The 16,089-nt window shown below is 45.0% G+C and overlaps 1 protein-coding gene across 4 annotated transcripts in view; it reads left to right on the forward strand.

Annotated features, from left to right (window-relative positions):
- Positions 1–16,089, forward strand: part of trafd1 (TRAF-type zinc finger domain containing 1) — an 86,064-nt gene that overhangs the window by 37,926 nt on the left and 32,049 nt on the right. For 3 of the 4 annotated variants that reach the window (XM_072486024.1, XM_072485937.1, XM_072485849.1), the window contains exons 4-6: positions 6,152–6,205; positions 12,853–13,276; positions 15,707–15,970. In XM_072486024.1, coding sequence (XP_072342125.1) covers positions 6,152–6,205; positions 12,853–13,276; positions 15,707–15,970 — 742 coding nt within the window. Of the gene's footprint in view, positions 1–3,929; positions 4,065–6,151; positions 6,206–12,852; positions 13,277–15,706; positions 15,971–16,089 lie in introns of those variants that run through there. The other variant, XM_072486089.1, reaches the window with a different exon arrangement.

Raw genomic sequence — 16,089 nt, forward strand, 5'->3', positions numbered from 1 at the left:
AGTAGCTCCAATATTCCTCCTATCGACGCACTCTGCTCCGACACATACAGCAGCAAGTCGTCGGCATATATGGACACCCTATGCTCTATCCCCCCCCCCCCCCCCCCCCCCCCCCCCGCACTATTCCTTTCCATGCTCCCGAACTTCTCAATGCGATGGCCAACGGCTCAATCGCAAGTACAAACAGCAGGGGGGACATAGGACATCCCTGTCTCGTCCCACGGTGGAGAGAAAAGTATCTCGAACTGATATTATTTGTGCGGACACTCGCCTTCTGTTCCTTATATAATATCTTTACCCAGTTCACAAACCTTGGTCCAATCCCAAACCGCTCCAGCACTGCCATCAGGTACCCCCATTCTACCCGATCAAACGCCTTCTCGGCGTCCAATGCCACAACTACCTCTGTTTCCTTTCTTTCCGTCAGTGCCATAACAACGTTCAAAACCCTCCTAATGTTCGAAAACAGCTGCCTCCCTTTCACGAACCCCGTCTGATCCTCCCCTATCACCTTCGGAAGGCACTCCTCCAGCCTACCCGCCAGTACCTTCGCCAACACTTTTACGTCCACATTCAGAAGTGATATGGGCCGATACGACCCACACTCCGTCGGATCCTTATCTTTTTTTAGTAACAGGGAAATCGATGCCTGCCCCAAGGCTTGCGGCAACACCCCCTTCCCTATCGCCTCCTCAAACATCCCCACCATTAGGGGTGCCAACCTATCCTTACATTTTTTATAATATTCCACCGGAAACTCATCCGGCCCTGCCACCTTCCCCGACTGCATCCTCCCAATCGCATCCTTTATCTCCTGCTCCACTATTGCTCCTTCTAATGTAGCCCTGTCCCCCTCCCCTAGCCTTGGGTACTCCAACCCATCTAGAAATTCCTGCATCTCACGGTCTCCCTTGAGTGGCTCTGACTTGTACAACCTCTCATAAAACTCCTCAAAAACCTTGTTAATCAGCACTGGGGACACCACTAACTTCCCTGCCCTATCCTTCACCTGAAGAATTTCCCTTGCCGCTGCCTCCCTCTGGAGCTGACCTGCTAAACATACCTTATCTCCATGTTCATAAACTGCACCCCTTGCTCGTCTCAGTTGGCGCACCGCCTTCCTGGTGGACAGTCGGTCGAAGCTTGCCTGTAGTTCCTTCCTCTTTTCCAGCTTCGCCGGGTCCCCATCCTCTGCATACCTCCTATCTACCTCCAACATCTCATCTATTACCCTCTGCCGCTCCAACCTCTCCTCTTTATCCACCCTGGCCGTAAACTAAATTACCTCACATCTCACCACCGCCTTTAGAGCCTCCCAGACGACTGCCTTCGACACCTCACCCGTAAAATTGAAACCTACATATTCCTTAATTACCTTTTTCAATTTTCTCACAAAACACTTGGTTCCCCAAAAGCCCCACATCCAGTTTCCACCCCGGTCTCTGCGCTGCCCCCTTCTCCAGCACCATATCCATAACCCAGAGGTCAGCGTGTTCCTTTCTGAGTTTTGTAAGTGGTATTGCAAAACTCCCCTCGCTCTAAACTGTTGTTGGGTATTTGTTACTTGCTACTCAGTAGAGGGGACACGGTTCCAGAACTTGGTGGGCAGAGCACATGACAAACTTCTTTTGATACTGTTTTCACCAAAATCTTTGTTTAAACTTTGTTTGCTTGGATGGTTGCTACTATTATTTGACACACCTCCATTATGTGCTTTGGTGTAGAGATGGTTATTTAGCTTCATAATCCTTTTTGGATATCTGCTCATAGATCAACAGTTTTTCTATTTTTCTTTCTCTCCGGGAGTCTTCGGCATGGCTCCAACCTCCTTGTCGCCAGTTTCTTTGTGGTATTTTTAAAGCAGACATTTTCAAACTCAGGGTCACGACCCGTGGGTGAGACACAGGCTGGTGTTGGGAGGATTGCGGAGAGATCGGTCGCGGTGTCCTTGATTGTGGGAACAAGTGCCCAACGGCTGCGACTGGCTGTCCGAATGCCAGCTGTCCGCATGTAGGGCCCCTTCAGTTGAATGTAACAGTGCGCAGGCCCCCCGGGGCACACCGCCTCCTCTGGACGTCAGCATGTTGTCCCAGGAGCAGATTTTTAAAATCCGATGGAATCGTCCCTTCCAGAAGTGGCGGCAGAGAGCAGGTCACGTGCCCTGGCATGAAATTACGAGAGGTTTCTCCATTTTGTAGCTGCGAGCAAGCAAGCAACAGGACTATGTGGAGAGCTGAAGATGGATCATTTTGGAATAAGGAAGAGTGGACCAGAGATGCGCACAGACCAGGATCTCACAACTGAATTTGCTGGAGGGCGCTTCTCAGGAGAGTCCACAGCTGGACAAAAGCATTGCTGGTGTGAGTTCCAAGACCTATGATGAACAACCCATAACAGAAATGTAACATTGAATTACAAAGCAAGTGAGATCGTGAGGACCAAGTAGGCTCACCTGTCGCATGAAAGATGAGTGAAAATGGTGGATCGAGATGTTTGGGCGGCGTGAGCCCCAAAGGATGGGCAGTTGGTGTAAATGGGTCCGCAGGAAAAAAGTTTGAAAAACACTTTTAAAGGATAGGCTTGCAGACCACTAAGGTACAAACAAGAGCTTTATTTATTTTCTCAACGGGCTGCTACACTAGACTGTCAGCCCACCCACACTGCCGATTATGTCACGTGATTGAACTCTTTATAGTTATTATAGAATTTACAGTGCAGAAGGAGGCCATTCGGCCCATCGAGTCTGCACCGGCTCTTGGAAAGAGCAACACCTCCACCCTATCCCCATAACCCAGTAACCCCACCCAACACTAAGGGCAATTTTTGACACTAAGGGCAATTTATCATGGCCAATCCACCTAACATACACATCTTTGGACTGTGGGAGGAAACCGGAGCACCCAGAGGAAACCCACGCACACACTGGGAGGATGTGCAGCCTCCGCACAGACAGTGACCCAAGCCGGAATTGAACCTGGAACCCTGGAGCTGTGAAGCAATTATGTTATCCACAATGCTACCGTGCTGCCCTAACTGTCTTAAACTGACCTTGTTCCAACTAGGAACAAACGTGAATACACGTCTTGGATGATTTGTTTAATATTGAACTTGTGCTTTTAAATAACTGAATAAAATGTCACCTATTTGACAAAGTCCGATTAAATATTACTGCTTGCTTTTATTGTTGTTCATCTTTTAATATGTATTGGAGTTTATTTATTTGTGTAAAATGTTGTATGTTCTCACACACAACTGATGAAAATGAATGCTTATAATTCGACATTGCTGTAACAATATTTCTGCCTTTCTGGTGCAGTCTGATTTAATACTGTCTTAACAGTAGAGTGTTTGAAGAAGTGTTAATTTTTGTTTTAAAACAAAATTTTATTTTGCCACCATAAGGTCATATGCACTGCAGTCATTCAACTAATTTCAAAGACCTTGATTCTCCATGTCTTTTCACCACCTTCCCACTCACCTCCCAACAGTGTGAATGTAAGGAATTGTAACGTACTATATTTGTGGCAGAAATGTTATTAACAACCTTGGTTTAAAATACAATTAGGCAGAGTGTCTACTAAAACTGCAATTAAGGAGTTGGAAGAGATGAGGTAATGATTGCGTTTAATAATTTACTTGTTATGCAGAGAGATAGCTTAATGGGATATTGTTTTGATTGCTGGAGATTCGCTGTGGTGTACATAATTTGGGGGAGTTGTTTAGTCCTAGCTAAGCAGGTCATGGGACAACTTAGTGGATACAGATGTAATTAATGGGAGGAACCAGTTCTGGAGTTTTGCAGTCTGCTAGAAGATTTTTAAGTTGAACATCATGGTTTGCCATAGGAATTTTGTCTGACAAGACGAGAGGGCGCAGACACTGGGGGAACGTGAGGGCGCAGACACTGGGAGAACGTGCAGACTCCGCACAGACAGTGACCCAATCCGGGAATTGGACCTGGGATCCTGGCGCTGTGAAGCAACCGTGCTAACCACTGTGCTACCGTGCCGCCTCTTTTCAGGTTCTTCCTGAAAGGGTATTTCTCTCCAAAGGCCTACAGATAAGCAAGTAACCTGTTTTGTTCACTTTATTTATAAGTAGCATTTGGACTTCATTGGATTGCTTAATTAGAATCTAGTGGTAGGTGTAGCTAGTTTAACTGTTGCAAAGTTATTTCTTTGATAATGTGGGTAATTATGTTTCCATTTTTTTAATAAATGTTTTTTATTGGGTTTTTGAACAAAGCATATTTACCGTTATGTAGACCGAATAAGAAATATATTATGTTTAAATTAACATTTGATTTGACATAAAAGATACCCGTTGGTCAGAGTCATCATTCCTGGGATGAATTATCCTTCCCCCTCAGCTTTGCAAATGGAAAATTGTTTGGGATTTCTCGTACAGTATTCTAACAAAAGTTGGGGTTTGAAACCATGGAAAAAGCTAATAACTGCCGTTGCCAGGATATCTGTCTTGTGGCAAATCTTAGAAATATTTGTGTTAGCTTTTTACATTTATGGGCAGGATCATTTTAGGGAAAGTTGTTGTTGCTAGCTGCAAAGAAGATTGTTTTAGTAGTTTCCATTTTTGCATGGACAATAAGGCTTTATTCAGTTAATATGCAATTAAACAAAACTCTGCCATCCAAATATTTATTATTTCAAGGATGCCCCATCAGGGTCAGATTGATCGAATAGAAATGTCAGACATATTTGCTTGTTGATGACTGGAAGGCTCAATTGTCATTGTCATGTTTCAAGGCGTGAGAGTTGCTTAAACCATATCACAGAATAATACAGTGCTGAAAAGGCCCTTCGACCTATTGAGTCTGCACCATGAAAAACACCTGACCTGCCTACCTCATCCCATTTGCCAGCACATGGCCCATAGCCTTGAATGATATGACATGCCGGGTGCTCATCCAGGTACTTTTTAAAGGATGAGGCAACCTGCCTCTACCACCCTCCCAAGCAGTGCATTCCAGACTGTCACCAACCTCTGGGTAAAAATGTTTTTCCTACAATCCCCATGAAACCTCCTGCTCCTCACCTTGAACTTGTGTCCCCTTGTAACTGACCCTTCAACAAAGGGGAACAACTGCTCCCTATCCACCCTGTCCATGCCCCTCATAATCTTGTACTCCTCGATCAGATCCCCCCCCTCAGTCTTCTCTGCTCCAGCGAAAATAACCCAAGCTGACCCAACCTCTCCATAAATTAAATGTTCCATCCCAGGCAACTTCCTGGTGAATCGCCTCTGCACCCCCTCCAGTCCAATCACATCCTTCCCATAATGTGACGACCAGAATTGCACACAGTACTCTAGCTTTGGCCTCACCAAATTTCTATACAGCTCCAACATGACCTCCCTGCTTTGTAATTTGTGCATTTGGTTTACTAATATCCTTTTAGGGGAGGAAATCTGCTATCCTTACCTGGTCTGGCCTACATATGACTCCAGGACCACAGCGATGTGGTTGACTTAGTGGCTTTCTCGGCCACTTCAATTGGAAAAAGTGAATTGGGTACTCTAAATTAAAAAAGAAAAGACATTTATTCCACTTGTGCCAACACGTGGGGAGAAACTGAGTGACAGTCTCAAGGTAACTCCCGTTATGCACAAACATCGCATGACTGAAATACATTTCAAAAAGCTTGCTGTTCTTATTGATCGGTTTTACACATTGATCATCATGACTCACTTGTTCTTTCCCCAACCGCAGTGACATATTTGTTCCTAATCTTTTGAGGCCGTGTTAACTGCTTTTGGGATCGTGACCACACCACACGTTCCTTCTACCATTCATCCCTGTGTTTGGTGCTTATCTTACTCAACTGACCTCATGTTTGTTGCTATGGTACTGTTGGTTGATGCTGTTTCAACTCTCTCAGTTCCCAATGTATGGGACTTCTTGCCCCTGGCTTTTTCTGCTCCTCCTTGTACCGTGTCAGTAATTTTTTTGTCAAGTCATGCTAATACTTGTACATAGCTGCAATACGTATTTTAACTCCGTTAGCTTTCATGTCACATTAATGCTTTGGTTAATATATTATAGCTTATTTACCACTAATTTCCCTTCCCTTCACATGCCATGAAAGAAATTTAAAAAAATATTTGAGATCTAAATTTTATCTCTTCTGTTTTTCAGGTCGACTGTAAGTGCAACATGAAGATAGAAAAAAATCAGTTGGAGAAACACGAGGTATGTGTATCCGATCCCCATATGCTTGCCTAAGCAAAGCTCCAGGCCTCTTATACCCCTGGTCAAAACATGGACCGTACGTGGGAATGACTGACCTTGACATCAGGGCAGCTTTGGACACGAGTGAGTCATTAAGGAGCCTTTACGAAACTGGAGTTAATATAAATCGAGAGAAAACTCGCCACTACTTTGGATCATACCTAGCAAAGAGGAAGATAGTTGGGCTTGCTGAGTATGAATCTCAGTACCAGGACAGTCCTGCACGAGTTCCGCCAGGTAGTGTCCTAGGTCCAACCATCTTCAGCACCATCAAAAGGTTGAAGTGGGGATGTTCATTGATGACTTGTGTTCAGCACCATTTGCGATGACTTGGGGCACTGAAGCAATCTGTGCCCATATGCAGCAAGCCCTGGGCAACATTCAGGCTTGGGCTAAGTGGCAACTAACATTTGTGCCAGGCAATGACCATCTCCAACAAATGAGTCCAGCCATCTCTTTATATTCCATAGCATTACCATCGTGAAATCCCCCACCTATCAACATTCTGGGGATTACCATTGACCGTTGAACTAGCCAGATAAATGCTGTGGCTACACGAGTAGGTCAGAGGCTGGGAATAACTCGCCTCCTCATTCCGCAAAGACTGTCCACCCTGTACAAGTGCAAGTCAGGAATGTGATGGGAAACTGTCCACTTGCCTGGATGAATGCAGCTCTGACAACATTGAAGAAGCTTGACACCTTCCAGGACAAAGCAGCCTGCTTGATTGGCACCCCATCCATCACCTTCAACATCCACCACCGAAGTACAGTGGCAGCAGTGTGTATCATCTATAAGATGCACTGCAGTAACTCACCAAGGTTCGTTTGACAACACCTTCAAATCCTGTAACCCCTACCATCTAGAAGGACAAGGGCAGCAGATGAATGGCAACACCATCAGCTGGAAGTTCCCTCCAAACCCCACACCATCCTGACTTGAAACTATGTTAGCATTCTTTCACTGTCACTGGGTCAAAATCCAGAAAGTCTCTAACAGCACTGTGGGCATATCTACACCACGTGGATTGTAGTGGTTCAAGATTGCGACACCACGTTCTCGGGACAATTCGGGATGGGCAATAAAAATGCTGGACATGTCTCGAGGAAATGTTTTAAATATGTTTTTATTAGGGTTTTTTCGTTTTTACAAATAATCCAACAAACCCTCAACTGGTACAACACCGTATACATGCTTCTGCATACATGAATGGAGAAAGAGACAGGAACGCCTGGGTGGCACGGTGGTGCAGTGGTTAGCACTGCTGCCTTACAGCACTTGAGAACCCGGGTTCGATCCTGGCCCTGGGTCACTGTCCGTGTGGAGTTTGCACATTCTCCCCATGTCTGCGTGGATCTTGCTCCCACACCCAAAGATGTGCAGGGTAGTGGATTGGCCACGCTAAGTTGCCCCTTAATTGGGGAAAACAATAATTGGGCACTCTAAATTTATTTTTAAAAAAAGACAAGAACGTCATCACGCCTGTTCAGCTTAATCATTAAACTTGGTGTCTCTGATTGCACGTGCAATGTTTCTCCAAAGGTTAGGATATTATGCAACCTTTTTTTTTATTGGTGTCAATGATTCTTTTATCTGGGAGATCCAGAATTAGGAATGGATCAAATGCTAAGGCCATGCCAAATACCTTCTCAAACTCTCTTAAGTATACCCAGACCAGTATTGATTTTGCATTTATAATCTATTGAAAGGAACATCGCACAGTAATAATGTGATATTTACAGAGTGGGTATATGAGGCAGAAAGAAAAGAAAAAATAGGAATATAAACAGGTATGTATGCACAGATAATGTGTGCGCAGATGCACAGCCATCACTTTGGGCCCCCAGTGAGCGCTATCCCTTCCCTTATTGGTTGCTGGTTTCAGATAGCACGGTAGCACTGTTGCTTCACAGCGCCAGGGTCCCAGGTTCGATTCCCGGCTTGGGTCACTGTCTGTGCAGAGGCTGCACGTCCTCCCTGTGTCTGCGTGGGTTTCCTCCGGGTGCTCCGGTTTCCTCCCACAAGTCCCAAAAGACGTGCTTTTAGGTAATTTCGAGATTCTGAACTTTACCTCTGTGTACGCGAATGTGGCGACTAGGGGATTTTCACAGTAACTTCATTGCAGTGTTAATGTAAACCTACTTGTGACACTGATAAAGATTATTATTATTATTATTAGGTCTTGAAACAGGCTGGCAAAAGCCTTCCTCTGATCCCCGAATAAAGAATTTTATCCTTTCCAATTTAAGGAATTCTGCTAAGTCAGACATCCAATCTGCGGCCCTGGGTGGTGTTGCTGACCTCCAGCCGAGCAGGAGTGTCTGGGTGGGCGATCAGGGAGGCAAATGCTCGGGCATCTGCACACCTCCTGGTAAAGAATTCTGGCTGTTCTAATACCTTTAAGACTGCCTCCAGTGGGCAAAGCTCCACCCTCAACCCCACTACTGTGGGCATGGCCTCGCAAAAGGGCCGGGCCACCCTGGCGCCATTTACATTTGTCCTCCACCTCCCTGACTCAGTTCACATTTGTCCTCCACCTCCAGGAAGAACCAGCTTTTGCATGTTCTAGCTAAGTGCACCCTGTGCACTACCTTTAGCTGTATTAATAATAATCTTTATTAATGTCACATGTAGGCTTACATTAACACTGCAATGAAGTTACTGTAGAAAAACCCCTAGTTGCCACACTCTGGTGCTCGTTTGGTTACACTGAGGGAGAATTCAGAATGTCCAATTCACCTAACACGCACGTCTTTCAGGGCTTGTAGGAAACAGGAGCACCTGGAGGAAACCCACGCAGACATGGGGAGAACGTGCAGACTCCGCAGTCAGTGACCCAAGCGGGAAGGTAATGTTTTGAACTGAGTCTCTCCTTTTTTTGTTACAAACTGAAATTTTATTGGCATTTTCCCCCCATAATATCCCAAGCCTCATCATCAATACAGTCTACAAAGCCTTTTCCCCAAGACCTCAGTGTTTCTAATATACTCACACTGGGTCGAAAACACAAAGGTGTGGCGGGTTTTTCAAGGAGTTTCCCGCCAGCGAATTCCCCACTGCTATTCAATGACCCTTAGTCACTTTTTGGGGCCCTGGGGAGTTTCTTACCGGTTTAGGCCACACTTAGAATTTTATTTAGCACTGGGGAGCTGAACTCTGAGATCGGGGTCTCATGAAGGCTTTGGTAACAAAATCAGGGGAATAATTTGATGGACCGTACACATTATCGAGAGAAATTCCCCATATATAAAAGTCCCTTGATAATAACATACCTACCCACCCCCGTTGTCCTTCACAGTTCTCTATTTTGAAAGGCATGTTTTTGTTGTTTTAATACTACAACACCCTGACTACTGGTTGAGAAGGAAGTGAAATACAGCTGCCCCACCCAGTCACGCCTCATAGTTATGTGCTCCTTGTCACTTTTTTTTAAATGTAAATTTCGAGTACCCGTTTATTTATTTTTTTCAATTAAAGGGCAATTAATCCACCTACTCTGCATATCTTTGGGTTGTGGGGGTGAGACCCACGCAGACACTGGGAGAATGTACAAACTCCACATGAACAGTGACCCGGGGCAGGGATCGAACCCGGGTCCTCGGTACGTTAGGCAGCAGTGCCAACCACTGCGCCACCGTGCCGTCCCTAAACCTATAAAAGTCTAACAGGACTGACAGGGTAGATGCAACAAGCATGTTCCTGATTGATGGGGGTGTCCCGAACCAGGGGTCACAATCTTGAGGATATGGGGTAGACCATTGAGGACAGCGATGAGGAGAAATGTCTTAATTGAGAGAGTGGTTGGCCTGTGCAATTCGCTACCATAGAAAGCAGTTGAGACCAAACTGTTTTCAAGAAGCAGTTATATATAGCACTTGGGGCGAAGTGGATCAAAGGATATGGGTGGAAGGCATGATCAGCTATTGTGGTTTCCTCTGGATCTCTGGTTTCCTCCCACAAGTCCCGAAAGACGTGCTGTTAGGTGAATTGGATATTCTGAATTCTCCCTCCGTGTACCCAAACAGGTGCCGGAGTGTGTCGACTAGGGGACTTTCACAATAACTTCATTGCAGTGTTAATGTAAGCCTGCTTGTGACAATAATAAAGATTATTATGAGTGGGATAATCTGCCATGATCATAATGAATGGCAGAGTAGGCTCAAAGAGCATGAGGTGCCCATTTTCTATGTTTCTAAACATTATAACTGGGATAGAGTCCGGATTTTACAGTGAGCTGCAGACTTAGTCCAAGTTATTGCCTTCCATGGAGTTCACAAAAGCTACGGCCGTAGCCGGATTCTGAAATGCCTTTACGGAGTTGTCAGGTACTACTGTGTTGCAGGACAAAGCAGGGAATAATTCACTCCCAACAACCTTGAGTCATCGAAGATTCTATGCTTCAGATGCATCGCTGCCGAGAAATATTGGAAGAAAGATGCCCTCGCCCCCTCAGAACCAGGTCTCACCGTGGCGCGCCTCGCCGCTTTCAATACTCTGGCGATCTCTGAAACTATGAAAATGGATAATTACAGGCTGGGGATGTTGGTTGTCCTTAAGCCTCAAAGACAGGATACGATGTGTCCTTTCTAACTGAATATGCCCAGCTTTTGTATCCAGCGTAAGAAAACGTGGCAGCCAGCTCTCAAAAAATTTAATTGCCCTCTACTGGCAAACCGCTGACCCAGGCATTTTTCTTCCGGCCTCGGTTCTCCAGATCCTCCAGGATTTCTGACAGACCAGGTAGCTGATTTTTCAAGGATTGCAAGCAGGCTTCAGCTGAGGAAGTTGTATTTATGGCAATCCGGATTCCCCTCCTCATCGAGCCTCTTAATAATATACTGCAGCTGAGACTCACGAGAGCTAATATTCTGTGCCAGCAAGCCGAGTTTCTTTTTCATAATGTTCGCAGTCATCATCTGCAGTGCCTTTTGAGAGTGCTGGATCAAGAGGCCACTTGAGGATCAAGTTACCATATTGAGTATAGGCTCCATCCCAGTTGCATCTGACTGCTCCCTTTTGTCGACTTTTTTTTAGGATTCCTTGGTATTTAATTATAATCTTTATTATTGTCACAAGTAGGCTTACATTAACAAGCAGTGAAGTTACTGTGAAAATCTCCCCAATTGCCACATTCTGGCACTTGTTCGGGTACAGTGAGGGAGAATTCAGAATGTCCAAATTACCTAAGTCTTTCGGGACTTGTGGGAGGAAACCGGAGCACAAGGAGGAAACCCATGCAGACACAGAGCGTGCAGACTCCGCACAGACAGTGACCCAAGCTGGGAATCGAACCTGGGACCCTGGCGCTGTGAAGCAACAGTGTTAACCATTGTGCTGCCGCAACACTTAGTCAGAAGTTTTCAAGGGCGGCACGATAGCACAGTTACTTATCAGGAATAGGCTAATCAGTCCCTCAGTTGATTGACGCCCAAGCTTCATGTCGTCTTGTCCTCATCTTTGCTTTACCACTTGGTACACTTGCCTAACAAAAATTATTGATACCGATGAATGTTTCAATTGATCCAGCATCTGCAAGCTTTTGACGGGGGGGGGGGGGGGGGGGGGATGTTTCCCAGATTTTACACTTACTGATTTCACTTCTCAATAGCCTAGCTCTAAATTTAAGATTATGCTGGATTGTTCTGAATTTCCCCCACCAGAGGTAATATTTTCTCTATCTACCTCATTTTTAAGACCGTGTTTGGACCAACATTTAAAAAAAACCCCATAAATAATCAATAATCTTTATTCGTGTCAGAAGTAGGCTTATATTAACACCAATGAAATTACTGTGAAAAGCCCCTAGTCGCCACACTCTGGTGCCTGTTTGGGTACACCGAGGGAGAATTCAGAATGTCCAATTCAACTAATAAGCACGTCTTTCGGGACTTGTGGGAGAAAAACGGAGCACGTGGAGAAAACCCACGCAGACACTAGGAGAACGTGCAGAATCCACACTGACCCAAGCCAGGAATCTAATCCGGGTCCCTGGCACTGAAGCAACAGTGCTAACCCACTGTGCTACCGTGCGTTTAAATTCTATCAACGAACGCAAACCAAATTTCTGCACCTTTTCAACCCTAGTATTCTAATAAATCACCGCTGTAATTCCTCAAAGGTATTAATTGTTTTCTGAGATGCAGTGCCCAAAACTGAGTACTTATTCCAGGTGGCATCCAAGATATCTCTGCATAACTGTAGCAACACTTTTTCATTCCAACCCCTTTATATTACAAGGTCATTATTCTATTTACCTTATTGATTACTTGATGTAGCTGCAGGAAAGGGGGACAGCTGCACAGCTGTAGTTGGTTCTTAGAGTGGGAAAACCAAGAAGGAAAATACATTGCTGCTCTTGTGAGTAACTGTAATTGGGTTATCCTGCCAGTTATGGGCTTGGACCTGACAGTTATTTTCTACTAGCAGTCGCTGGATAACAATGAGGTCCTCCTGATTTCTTCTTCTCAGCTTGAATGGTATTTTAATCCAGATGACAAATCCAATCTGTAACCTATTCTGGGCAGTGCATTTGGCAGCGTAAAGCTTTGAGGTTCTTCAGTGCTGTTTTGAAAAATTAAGCAAATTAATATTTTGTCTTTGTTTTGCAGAATATGGAATGCCCTTTGCGGTTGGTTAAATGTCAATACTGTGAGCTGGAGCTGGCATTCAACAAATCTCAAGAGCATGCTGATTATTGTGGATCAAGGACTGAACCGTGTACAGCTTGTGGTCGCAATGTTCTGGTCAAAGACTTAAACATACACCACATCACCTGTGGCAAAGATGTGGAGGAAAAGAATAACAACCGCATGAAACCTGGGTCAGAGTTTCGCTTCGAAGAAAATATTGGGACCTGGTTTGAAAACCATCCATTTGGGAACCTACATCGGGCTGAGGAGAACCGTATTCGGCCCAGGCCAAGAATTTCCAGACAGTTAGAAACCAAAGTTCACGTGAACCGGGAGACAGTATTTCCAGTGAGGGGGCCGGATAGGAGAAATATGCCAATTGTAGGTAGAGATCAGAATCAAGGTAAGCTGAAAGTATTTGGAATGGGAAATAGTCCTCAACATTTGAGTTTAGGGAGCTGGAAGTGGCTGAATAGCAAAGTACGTCCCCTTGGTGTTACAGGGTAGCACGTGTACCACAGTTGTTGGTCTCCACTTCTGGAAAATATTTTAATGTTAGGACGAGATGGTTCTGTAACTTTGGTGACTTGACTGAAGAAGTTGGAGAAAGAAATTGAGAACTGTATATTGCTGCAATACAAGGATGAATATAATTTTGTCAGTTTTTGGTATTATTAAAATGAGATTGCACTGAATGTCCTGGATTTTTTGGTATGTGGTTAGTAACTGAGCAACACCAGTTTTACTATGTGTAACAAGACTACCTGGACGGTGCAGAGTTGGGTTTGAATGACATGGTGCATATAGAATGGTGGTGTTCTTCAGCCTGCAGTTCTCCTGCTCTATAACTCTATTGGACAACATGGTGGCATACTGGTTAGCACTGCTGCCTCACAGCACCAGGGACTTTTTCAATTCCTGCCTCGTGGGACTGTGGAGTTTCTACATTCTCCCCGTGTCTGGGTGGGTTTCCTCCGGGTGATCCAAGGAAATTTGGCAAATTGGATCCAGAATTGGCTGAGTGGCAGGAAGCAGAGGGTGATGGTCAAGTGGTATTTTTCTGTCTGGAAGCCTGTGTACAGTGGTGTCCCGCAGGGATTGGTGTTTTGGGCTCTTGCTGTTTTGGGCTCTTGCTGTTTGTGGTTTATATGAATGATTTAGACATGAATGAAGGAGGGTTGATCAGTAAGTTCGCAGATGGTACGAAAATTGGTGGGGTGGTAAATAGTGAGGAGGATAGCCTTCGATTACAGAGGGAAATAAACGGTCTGGTCAGATGGGCTGATAAATGACAAATGGAATTCAATCCGGATAAGTGTGAGGTGGTACAATTGTGCAGGACAAACAAGGCAAGGGAATACGGCAGGACCCTGGGAAGCACTGAGGGTCAAAGGGACCTCTGTGTGCATGTACAACGGTCCCTTAAGGTAGCAGAGCAGGTGAATAGAGTGGTTAAGAAGGCATATGATATACTTGCATTTATTAGCCGAGGAATGGAGTTTAAGAGCAGGGAGGTTTTGCTGGAACTGTATAAAACGTTGGTTAGGCAACAATTATGGTGTGCAGTTCTGGAATCCACATTATAGGAGGGATGTGAAAGCACTTGAAAGGGTGCAGAGGAGATTTACCAGGATGTTGCCTGGGCTGGAGAGAGAGATTGGAAAGACTAGGGTTGTTTTCCTTGGAACAGAGACTGAGGAGGGGTGGGGGGGAGGGGAACCTTTTCATCCAGAGGTGGTGGGAGTCTGGAACTCACTGCGTGAAAGGTTGGTGGAGGCAGAGACCCTCATAACATATAAGAAGTATTTGGATGTGCACTTGTGATCCCAGGGCAGACAAGTCTATAGGCTAAGTGCTGGAAAATGGGATTGGAATAGTTGGGTTGTTTTTCACCGGTGCAGACTCAATGGGCTGATGGGCCTTTTCTGTGCTGCAGATCTCGATGACTCTAAATCATGGAGTATCATCAGATGCACCTGTGGCAACACTGTTTAGTCATGCACAAATTATTCATTTATGAAGGTGGGGAAAATTGTGTACCTGTTTTATTTTGCTCCCTTTGCTGAATTGATTAACTGGTGCTAAGTTAAAGTTTCATGCATTTTGGTCTCCCTCTTGATACATTACCTGTTCATATATGAGCCACGTTAGTACATGAGGGAGACTGAAACCATTTTTTTTGTGGGGCCAAGGACATTCCTGCATCTAATCTGTCTTCACCCAACACTCTCAATTTGCCATGTGAATCAGTATTTGGAACTCTGGTGTTCAGCTGAGCCCAATTGTGGTGAACCCATGTTGCTTTTTTGGTTAAAATCAGCTAACTCAGCACTTCTTAACCTCTAAAGGTATGCTTTTCTAACATAACTTTAGAGCACCCAATTCATTTTTTATCCAATTAAGGGGCAATTTAGCATGGCTAATCCACCTACCCTGCACATCTTTGGGTTGTGGGGGTGAGACCCACGCAAACACGGGATGAATGTGCAAACTTCACATTTATTATTTATTAGTGTAACACGTAGGCTTACATTAACACTGCAATTAAGTTACTGTGAAAATCTCCTCGTCACCACACTCCGCCTGTTTGAGTACACTGAGGGAGAACTCTGAATGTCCAATTCACCTAACAAGCACATCTTTCGACTTGTGGGAGGATACCGAAGCACCCATCGGAAACCCAGGCAGACATGGGGCGAACACGCAGACTCCACACCGACAGTGACCCGGGAATTGAACCCGGAGTTGAGAAGCAACAGTGCTAACTACTGTGTTACCGTGCTGCCCAAAGGTATGCTTTTTAATCATCCCACATTTCCTGTCTGTTTCACAGCCAACATTACAAGAATAGAGAGAAATCGTGTGGCAGATCCTGCAGGTCCTGGGCATGTAGATGCCAACTCTAATCTGGATTACCTGCTTGCTCTCAGTCTCCAAAATGAGAACAGTGGTGGAGAAGGAGACTGGCCACCTCTATGGGAGGATACTCACACTGATTACAGACGTCCAGAGCTACAGAGTGTTGTGGACTTGTTCAACAATCGGTCGTCATCTAATGTATTCCCAACTTCTGTAAATGTCCATGAAGAGATAGCAAGTAAGCAGTTAAATTTATGATGCATGTTTCAGGTCTGTCTTAGAGTATTGTTTAAATATAGCCTTGTTGGTCACCTCCTAAGCAACCAGAGCAAATACTGCCTTAAAAGTTAATGTCTA

Source organism: Scyliorhinus torazame, chromosome 1 (assembly GCF_047496885.1).
Source record: "Scyliorhinus torazame isolate Kashiwa2021f chromosome 1, sScyTor2.1, whole genome shotgun sequence".
NCBI classification, from domain to species: Eukaryota; Metazoa; Chordata; class Chondrichthyes; order Carcharhiniformes; family Scyliorhinidae; genus Scyliorhinus; species Scyliorhinus torazame.